Source organism: Malassezia pachydermatis, assembly GCF_001278385.1.
Source record: "Malassezia pachydermatis strain CBS 1879 chromosome Unknown scaffold7, whole genome shotgun sequence".
NCBI classification, from domain to species: domain Eukaryota; kingdom Fungi; phylum Basidiomycota; class Malasseziomycetes; order Malasseziales; family Malasseziaceae; genus Malassezia; species Malassezia pachydermatis.
The window spans coordinates 533,668-543,738 of NW_017253144.1; the positions used below are offsets into that span (position 1 = coordinate 533,668).

The 10,071-nt window shown below is 57.4% G+C and overlaps 4 protein-coding genes across 4 annotated transcripts; 2 read left to right on the forward strand and 2 right to left on the reverse strand.

Annotated features, from left to right (window-relative positions):
• Positions 1–248: 248 nt before the first annotated feature.
• Positions 249–1,505, reverse strand: Malapachy_1662 (cell division control gtp binding protein; the record flags this gene model as incomplete). Its single annotated transcript, XM_018136164.1, has 2 exons — positions 249–1,306; positions 1,349–1,505. The coding sequence occupies 2 exons, from the start codon at positions 1,503–1,505 to the stop codon at positions 249–251; spliced, it is 1,215 nt and encodes a 404-aa protein (XP_017990862.1).
• A 196-nt stretch (positions 1,506–1,701) lies between these two features.
• On the forward strand, positions 1,702–2,433 carry Malapachy_1620 (l domain-like protein; the record flags this gene model as incomplete). The annotated part of the gene is made up of 1 exon (XM_018136123.1): positions 1,702–2,433. One exon carries the CDS (start codon positions 1,702–1,704, stop codon positions 2,431–2,433), a length of 732 nt encoding a protein of 243 aa, XP_017990674.1.
• Positions 2,434–2,595: 162 nt separating this feature from the next.
• On the forward strand, positions 2,596–7,068 carry Malapachy_1667 (dynein heavy chain protein 1; the record flags this gene model as incomplete). Its single annotated transcript, XM_018136169.1, has 1 exon — positions 2,596–7,068. The coding sequence occupies one exon, from the start codon at positions 2,596–2,598 to the stop codon at positions 7,066–7,068; it is 4,473 nt and encodes a 1,490-aa protein (XP_017990801.1).
• Positions 7,069–8,147: 1,079 nt separating this feature from the next.
• On the reverse strand, positions 8,148–9,840 carry Malapachy_1664 (ccaat-binding transcription factor subunit hapb; the record flags this gene model as incomplete). Its single annotated transcript, XM_018136166.1, has 2 exons — positions 8,148–9,680; positions 9,712–9,840. 2 exons carry the CDS (start codon positions 9,838–9,840, stop codon positions 8,148–8,150), a joined length of 1,662 nt encoding a protein of 553 aa, XP_017990896.1.
• Between the last annotated feature and the right edge of the window lie 231 nt (positions 9,841–10,071).

Genomic DNA, 10,071 nt, shown 5'->3' on the forward strand with positions numbered 1-10,071 from the left:
CAATACGTGACCACGCCCTGGGACCCTCGCGGAGGGTCACGTGAAGTGATGCTTGACGCTGGGGCCACATTCTCATGCCGTTCATACGTGGAGAAAAATGTCACGCTAGTTCTAGGCGAATTGATAGACACTACAACTATAGACGGAAAGAAAAGGGGAAAGGGAGAGGGAGAGGGAGAAAGAAAGGGCACGATCATAGCCAATACATAAGGAAGAATGCTGAAAAGGAATGCGGCGTGTACAGGCGCTTAGCGCAGGCTGTTTTGGAGACGGCGCTTGCGCTCCTCCAGCTCCTGACGCTGCTGGTCCAGAGCAGCACGCATCTGGCGGTGGCGAGCGTACAGCTCCTCCTCGCTCTGCTTCAGCTTCGATTCCTTCTCGGCGACCTTGCGCTGGAACACAGCCTTCATATCGCTCTCCATCTTTGCCAGCTTGGCCTCGTGCACTGCACGAGCCTCGGCCTGCTTTGCTGACGGGTTGACATCGCTGAACACGCTGTCGTCCTGCGAAATACCGAGCTCTTGGAGCTTCGAAGCACGGTAATTCTCGTACAAAACCTCAGTCAACTCACGAAGATCCTCCATGTTCGAGCGAATGAGCATCTGACGAAGCTTCACAAAGTCGCAGTGTTCTTCGTTGTCGACCTCAATCACACCCCATGGGTAGGCACGACCACGCACGACACGGCCATCCACTGTCTTCACCAGGTCGTTCGAGCCGACAATAGCGAACGGCAAGCGGTTCTGGATCTCATTGACCTCAGCAATCATCTCCTCATCCTCGTAACCAAGCGTCGAGAGCTTTACAATGTCAATACCGTGGAACTCCAAGTCACGCAGAATGCGCTGCTTGTAGGTCTGCATATCGCTCTCCGCCACGGTGTCCGACTTGGCAATGATCGGAATTACATTCACGAGCTTATGAAGCCGCGTCAGGAATTCAAGATCAATCTGACGCAGAGCATGGCCTGTCGGCTGGATAAAGTACAGAAGCGCATGCACACGGTTGTCGACAATCTTCGAGCGGCTCGTGCGGTTCTCCTGCTCGAGGTACGCATCGAAACGAGCACGAATGGTCTGGAGAATAGGCTCCCAGGCGTTCTCATTGTTCACAAAGTCACCGAAACCAGGGGTATCGATGAGGTTGAGACGAAGACGCACTTCGTTCTCTTCAATGTCAGCACTGATGGTCTCAATGCCGACAGTCTGCGTCGGCTCACGGCCTACCACACGCTCCTCGCCGCTAGGAACAAGGTTGGTGTTAAAGAGAGTGTTAATCAGGGTAGACTTTCCCAGACCAGTTTCACCTAGAAATTGTTAGTTACGAGCATAACATGGTGTATACATACCTACTACCATGGCAGTAAATGTGAATCCCTTACGGATGGAAGCACGGTGAACCTGGTTTGGCAAATTCGCGAAACCCACATAGTTCGTGAGCTTCTTACGCGGGACGGCCGGTACGGCCGGCACAGCGGCAGGCGTAGCAGCTGGAGCCGAGGCCATGATAGAGAGAGCAACAAGGTGAAAGTGTCGACTCGCATCGGCGCACTGTAGAACAACGCGAACACCACCCGCGTATCACGTGATATGCCACGTGGGCGTAGGTCGTCTGCGAACACGAAGTAGCCTGTCGCTTGCTGGCTCGCGCTTGTTTCATTCAGTTGCGCGACGTGTGTCCTTTTCGTGTACATTCGCGACAATGAAGCTCACCGCTGAGCTGCTCACACAGTGTGAGTCGGTTATTAATCCACTGAAAGAGCGGGAGCTGGACTTGCGTGGACTAAAAATTCCCGCCATCGAAAATTTGGGTGCGGCTCGCGATGTAAATGATGCATTGGATTTCACCGACAATGACGTCCGCTACCTCGGCAACTTTCCACGTATGGAACGTCTTCGTCATTTGACTATGTCGAACAATTTAGTTTCGCGAATTGATCCTCACATCCACAAGCAATTGCCTTATTTGCAATCGTTGATTCTCACGAACAATGCTGTGGCAGACTATTCACAGTTGTCGAATCTAAAGCGAATGCGCCACTTGACCTACCTTAGTCTGATGGGGAATCCCATTGCTCGTGAGAAGCATTACCGCGAGTTCATTGTGTGGCGTCTGCCACACCTGCGTGTGCTTGACTTTCGCCGTATTACAGAGCGCGAGCGTACCATTGCTCGCAACCTCTTTGAGACAGCAGACGGGCGCTTGTCCGAGCTCGCTATCTCAATCACAGGTCAGTCTGAAACAGCAGCCGCACCAGCGCAACCGCGTTCCTTTGAGCCTGGTGCACCTTTGACAGGCGCGTCCCAGCGTCCGCTTACCGAAAGTGAAAGGGCAGCCATCGCAGAGGCGATTGACAAAAGTCAAAGCATGGAGGAAATCCGCCGCTTGGAGGAGCAGCTCAAGTTGGGCTATGTGCCTACCTCTGAGGCTTAATTACCTGCTTCTTACATACCCACTGTAGTTGTAGATCGAGTTTTGTACGATGGATCGAGGGGTTGGATGGTGGTTTTCACGTGACGCAGGCGCGAGGAGGGTCTGACCGACACGACGCGTGCGTGGTCGAAGCGCTCTCCACCACGCAAGGCAGCCTGGTTCATGGCGCATCGGTTCGTCGACGCCGACCCTACTGGCGATTGGAGTGCGGAGGCGTGCCGGACGGTGGCGACCGATCTTACGTCGTCGATTGATCTGGGCGACTATCGCGATGCCATCATCGAGATAATCGTATGGATGCACTTTGGCGTCACAGAGTTGGGGGAGCGTGTGCATACATTGACGGGCCGTGAATACCATGCGTCACCCCAACAGTTACTGTCCATGCTGTATACGTTCCGTGATATTGTACAAGAACAACGTGAGCAGATTGAGGACCAGCAGCGTTTCCGTCTCGTGGGCTTGGACAAATTACAGGCGACTGTCGAGCAAGTGGAAGAGTTGCGTGCATCATTGGCAAGCAAGCAAGCACGCTTAGAGGCAGCTAATCAGGAAGCTAATGATCGCCTGCAGCGTATGGTGGAACAGCAACAGGCTGCAGAAATGGAGCGAGAGGCGTCTCTGGCACTCCAAGAGGCTCTGCATAAGCAAGAAGCCATGCTGGAAGAACAGCGTGCGTCTGTGCTGGACGAGCTGGCTGAGGCGGAGCCCGCCGTGTTGCATGCTCAAGCAGCCGTAAGCAATATTAAAAAGCAGCACCTGAGCGAAGTGCGCTCCATGGCCAACCCGCCAGCGCCTGTCAAGTTGGCCATGGAGTCTGTGTGTATTTTGTTGGGTCACTACATTGATGGATGGAAGAGTGTCCAAAGTATTCTTCGTCGCGATGATTTCATTTCCACGGTGGTACACCTGGATACAGCACATGCGCTACCTCGTGCGATCCGTGAGCGTGTGCGACACGAGTACTTGGATCGTCGTGAGTACAACTATGAAGCCATTCATCGTGCCAGCACGGCTTGTGGCCCCCTAGCACAGTGGGTGATGGCGCAAGTACGCTATGCAGATATTTTGGAGCGGATTGGACCGCTGCGGGAGCGTGTTGCGGCGTTGGAAGACGAGGCTGCCGCCACGCGAGCGGAGGCTGCACAAGCCCAGGAAACGCTGGCAGCCATTGAGAAGAGTATTGGTGCCTACAAACGCGAGTATGCCGACTTAATTCGCGAGACACAAGCCCTCACTCATGAAATGGAAGCTGTACAGAAGCGTGTGCAACGCAGTATGCAGCTCCTCGAAGGACTTAGCGGAGAGCGAGAGCGTTGGGAGCAAGGGCGCGAAGCGTTTCAAGCACAGATTCGAACTGTTCTTGGCGACTCGTTACTCTGTGCAGCGATGATTGCGTATGCCGGCTTTTTTGATCAGGCCTGTCGGACGATGCTATGGCACGCATGGCAATCGCGGTTGGAAACGCTAGCTATTCCTGTGCGTACGTCGCTGTCGTTAGCGGATACGCTATCGACAGCCGATGAGCGAGCCGCCTGGCATGCAAGCGGTTTGCCCGTGGATGCCCTAAGTATTGATAATGCCGTCATGTTACAGCGATGTTCACGTGTGCCGCTTCTCATCGATCCATCAGGGCGCATCGTGCCCTTTTTGATGTCGCTCTATGGTACCGATGCGGCCCCTGTGAACGTCACATCGTTCCTTGATGGTGGATGTGTGCAAATGATCGAGCGGGCTTTGCGGTTTGGGACGACGTTGGTGATCACGGAAGCCGAGCATTTGGACTCGATCTTGCTGCCTGTCCTCAATCGTGAGAAGCGACATACAGGGGGTCGTGTGTTGGTCCGTGTAGGGACTTTGGATGTGGACTGGTCGCCGACGTTCCGACTGGTCCTTGTCACGCGACATAGTGGTCTTTCCTTGTCGCCAGCGCTTTTTGCGCGTGTGCAGATTGTCAACTTCACGCTAACGCGCCAGAGTATGCAGGACCAAGCCCTTGCGCAGCTCTTGCATGTTGAGCGACCCGACATGGAAACGCAGCGCTCGTCTCTGTTGGCGACGCAAAATGAATTGCAACGTCGTTTGCAGCGGCTGGAGCAGGCGCTCTTGACAGCGCTCAACGAGACGCAGGGCCATATCCTGGAAGATGAGCGTGTGATCCAGACGCTAGAGACGTTAAAAGCCGAGGTCGACGATGTCGCAGCGCAAGCAGCGTCGACGACGACGCTTATGCAGCAGGTGGAGACAAGTACGCAGGCGTACAAACCTCTGGCAGACGCCTGCAGCCACTTGTACTTTACGTTGGATCTTCTTACGTGTTTGCATCCCTTTTACCGTTTTGATCGGCCTTTCTTCCAGCGCATTTTTGAACGTGTTTTGCGTCTTCCACGCGAATCCGAGGGCAATGAGGAAAAGCGCCGAGGGGCCTTGTACGATGCCCTATTTACGTACACCTACCTCTATACGGCGCCGGCGCTCCTGCAAGCGGATCGCTTGGTCCTTGCCCTTGTGCTAGCGCAACTGTACTGCCGTGCAGGGCCGAAAGCGGGGGCGTTGGAGGGCGAAGATATGCAGGCGTTGTTGGACGGGCGTGAGACGCCGACGTTGGCGTGGGCGGCGCATGAAAAAGCGCGGCATGCAGCGGATTGGGACGCGTGGCTCTCGTGCCCCACACCAGAACAGCACCCTGCGCCGTTGCCGGCGAAAGAGGACGAGGTGGATGCCTTGGTCCGTCAGGCCCTTTTGCTTCGCACATACCGACCGGATCGGCTGGAGCCGGCGCTGATGCAGCTGCTGCGGGCCGTGGTCGGTGTTTCGTGGCTGGAGATGCCCCTGCCGACGTTGGCCGAGATCGCCGAGCATGTCGATGCTACGACGCCGATCGCCGTGTGTGGTGTCAGTGGCTACGATGCCTCGGCAGCGGTCGAAGCTTGTGCGGTATCACAACAGCAAGCTTGCACAGCCATCATGCTGGGTACGCACGATGCTCATGCCCAGGCTGATGCCGCGCTTTCCTCTGCATCCAAGGCCGGCACGTGGGTCCTCCTTCAAAATGCTCACTTGGCGCCTACATGGATCGCCGATGTCCCTTCGCGCCTCGCAACGTGGCAGTCCGATCCTCACAGCCGCATATGGATGACATGTGAACTGACGCCCTCGGTGCCAACCGCGTTGATGGATGCAGCGCAGGTGGTAATGTACGAGCCGCCTGCTGGCCTCAAGGCGGGTCTGCTCACAGCCTGGCATGCGCTGCAAGCGCGGCCTACCACGCCTGGGCCGATGGAGAGAGAACGTGTATACATGTTGGTCAGTGTGGTGCATACGATCGCCTTGGAACGTACGCGCCACGCTCCCTTAGGCTGGTCACAAGCGTACGAGTTTTTCGACACAGATTTAGAGGCGGCATGGCAAGCGGTCGATACGTGCCTGGCTGCGGCCATGACGCATGCGGCACAGTCGCATCTAGCCCCGGACGACATTCCATGGGATGCGCTGCAGACGTTGTTGGCGCAGGGAGTGTATGGAGGACGAATGGAAACCGATGTGGACCGGCGTATGCTGGATGCGTTGCTGGGCCATGTGCTATGTGAGGAAGCGTTTGCCTCAGAGTTTGTCATAGCACCGCATGCGACGCAGCCATGGATCGCGCCGGACGGTGGGAAGCGCGCCACATGGCACGCGTGGATCCAAGCATTGCCAGAGCCCCAGCCTGTGCACTGGCTCCTCCTCGCGCCCGCGGCCGAGCGGGCCGTGGCTGCCACGGCAGCGATGCGTGCTTTGGAGCGTGTCGCGGAGGTCCAACGACGAGCTGCGCGAGCGTGGTCGTGGGAAAAAGACGTGGACCAACCTGTGGCCACCACGACCACGACTACAGCGCCTGCACCTGTCGTCGCTGCGATTGATGCGTGGCTGTCCCTTGTGCCAGCTTCGTTGCCCGCGTCACCCGCCACAGACATGCAGGATCCATGGCACCGATTCTGGGCGCAGGAGCAGGCGACTGCGATGGCATGGCTTGATCGCGTCCGTCCTGTGCTGGCAGCGTGGCGGCAGGCGCAGCGCACGGAGCCGGCCGATGTGGATGCGTGGCTTTGTGAAGACCGCGTCCCTCCCACATGGCAATCAGGTACGGCGCCCACATCGCTACGGGCCTGGCTCACGTACCGGCAAGCGCAGTACGCGTATGCCATCGCACCGCCATCGGTCTCGGAGCCGGTGGCGTTAGCGCGCCTTGCGTCGCCGACGGCCTACCTCACAGCGACACGCCAAATGGCGGCACGGGCGCTGTCGACAAGCTTGGAGCTGCTGCATGCGCACTGGTGTTGGGACGAGCCAGAGAGGGCGGCGCCTTCGACGGCATGGCCGCTCGGTGCGATCCAGTTGGATGGCGCTGCGTGGACGGACCAGGGCCTCGTTCTGAACGAAGGCACGACCAGCACCCTCGACCGGAGCTGGCTGGTGTGGACGCAAGCACCACTTACAGAATCGGCTACCTCGCTACGTATTCCGCTCTGCCTGGATGCCAAGCGGCAAACGCCCATACTTTCGGCCGTGGTACCCTTAGCGGAGGCCCATGCGCCTAGCACGAAAGCGATGGCCATATTGCATGGCATAGCAGCGTGGCCCCTCCCGCCCTAGTCGATGTGAATGTGCACGCCGCGATCACGCCATGCCTGCAAATGGTGCATCGTTCGACGCTGATCGGACCACCATGGTGTATCCAGCGCCAGAGGTGGGGCGTACCAGTACACATGTTTCAACGCCGGCCAGGGCGTAGGGCGGCAGAGGACAGGCACCAGGGCAGGATGCGCGGATATTTCGAGGGTATGGACATGGTCCCACAGGGGGAACTGTTGTAGTTTATCCGCGTAGTAGAGCATGCGCGTGGTAGGTGTAGTATACCAAATCCAGCATAAGACATGGGGCTTGGCGATATGCTGGAGACGCCCTACATGGCTGTCACACAGCAATCGCATCGATGCGTCGTCAAAGGAAAAGTAGGTGATGTGCATCGCGCTGACCAGTACCTGCTCCAGCGCTAGCGGCGGGGCGGAGCCGCATGAGCGGATGTGCAGCGCTCGGATATAGGAGCCCAGCTCGGGATGAATCGTAGCTAGAGTATACCTGAGCCCATTTAACGCTTTCGGGGTTGTGATCCATAGGGTATGATACGCCTGCGGTAATAACGCTCGGCGTGTCGCTTGAGAAAGTCGTAAAAGCGACGATAGGCCAACGTGGGCCTGCTTGGCGGAGGAGGCATGCACTGCATGCCTCAGGATCCGCCACTGCAGCTCACAAGGGAGACGCGCAAGGGGCATCGTGATCACCACCGAGGAGACGACAGTGGCACAGGTAGGAGGGACGCGACGTACAATACGAACCTCGAAGGGGCTTTGCAGGTACCATACCCATACAATACACAGAACAAATAGAGCCGTCCACAAACCCATTGTGCATCCCAGCCCCCCTCTTCGTGGAAAGACACGGCAATGGCACTGGCGATGTCAACGTGCAATCGATGCCCTCTCGATCGAGATATGCATAGGCACGCGTGCATGCGCACGGATCGGATCAAGGGCCCTACCCCAACGCTCGTTCTGCATCACGTGCAATAATAAGTGTACATACAAGAACAATACCTACGCCGTCGGCGGCTATCAACAAAGTGGTAGGCGGAGCATCCACGTCGACCAAGCGTATGAGCTGAGCGTACCTGTTCACAATAATGCTGCGTCATCCTTCGCAGAGGCTGACGGGGCCAATGCCTCGGCCGTCGACGAGCCTTCTGTCGGCTCAGACGCGGTAGCTTTCTCGCCCTCGTTCGTCGCTGCGGCTGTGGTCGTCTCCCCACCGTCGGCCGTGGATGGCGCATCACTGTGGCCCTCCGTACCCGTCGCACCAGAGGCAGACGCAGTAGCAGCCTTGGCTTCCGCTTCCTCCTTCGCTTTTTGCGCGGCCAGCTCCTGGTCCCGCTTCTTAATCTCCTCGGTCGTCAAGAAACGTCCACCGGGGCCACGAGGACGACGCATCGCATGCTTATGACGCGATTCATGCAAGTACGGCTTCTTCGTCTCTTCGTCGAGCGCCAGCAGACCAGACACCCACTCTTCGCTGATCTCGCCAGTACCGCCCTTTTCTTCTTCGCGCTGCTTGATGGCCATCATAAACATATGACGACGCTTTTCCTCCATACGCGCACGTGCGACACGGCGCTTCAGAATGCGCTGGTACTGCTTGGCATTGACATACAATGGCTCGTCATCTGCATTCGGCGCATGCGACCGCAAGGGCGCAAGACCTTTCGGGGCTTCCATGGGAGGGGCACCCAGACCTGGCATATCCAAACGCAGACCTGCACCTGGAGGCTGCGCCATACCATGTCGATAGTACGCTGCAGGATCCGTAGGCATAGAAAAGGATGCGGGGCGACCAGGCGCATCATCTGGACCGAGAATCCACGACGTCAGATCGCCTGAGGGCGCAGCGGCCGCTGCCGCAGCCGCCGCATCGTCGGTCTCCGGCAAGAGATCGGTGAGACCCTCCGGGTTGCCACCCTCCATATCGCGACGCGTCATTCCACGCATGCCTGCTGGCATACCAGGACGGCCGGGCCCGCCGGCGCCTCCTGCCCCACGGAAACGCGCTTGCATGTCCATACTCTCGCCAAACGGCATAGGGCTTGTGCGACGACGCTTGTTCATCATGGCGCGATTGCCACGTGGATCCTGCTCCATCATCATGTGGCGATGGCCCGCCGCGTCATTAGGGCGGTACATAGAGGCAGGGAAGTTGCGGCCAGCGCCTGGCATCGAGGGCATACCACTGCCCAGCGACGGTGGATAGCCGTTGTGCTGGCCTGCATGCATCATATCCGATTCATCATGAGGACCACCTTCATGCGAGCCAGCAGGCGATTGACGCGAGGTGGGCGCCCATCCAGGCATGTTTGGTGGGCCGCGCATGGGCAGTCCATTCGAGGAAAGAGCACCACCAGTAGCAGCATGACCATACGCATTTACGTCAGGGACGTCGAGTGGTACAGCAAAGGAACCAGGCGCTTGCTGTATATAAAAGGCATCCAATGGAGGTGCTGCGCCAGCGCCCATATCATTGCCTTCGCCGCCCACATTTGACGTCTGCTGATTCAAGTAAGGGACCAAATGGCTATTGTACGAGTCGTTCGTCGGCGGTCGAGGTGGTGGTGAGCCCGACTGCGCCTGGTGACCAGCATAGAAAGCGGGATGAGAGTTCTGCTGATGTGTAAGTAGATATGCCACTTACCTGTGGGTAGTACATGGGGTTGGAATCGCCTTGACGGCCCAGGCCAGGACCCAACATCGAGCCTAACGCGAAACCTGAGCCCAAACCTGGCGTAGAGCTAAGTCCATTATTCCCAGGCCCTTCAGACATTGTGTATAAGGAGCGAGAGACACAAAAAGAAGCTCTCGATGTTATACAATGGTAGGGCGATGTACCACGTCGTTGATCGTTCAATCAGATCGCAACGTCGTGCACGGTGGACTGTCACGCAAAGGCAAAAGCGCGGTGGATTTCCCGTGATCACATAGGCCGACAGCGCATGAATACACACCTCCAATACTGCGGCATGGAGACGAAAATGCAATTAAAATCACTATGTAG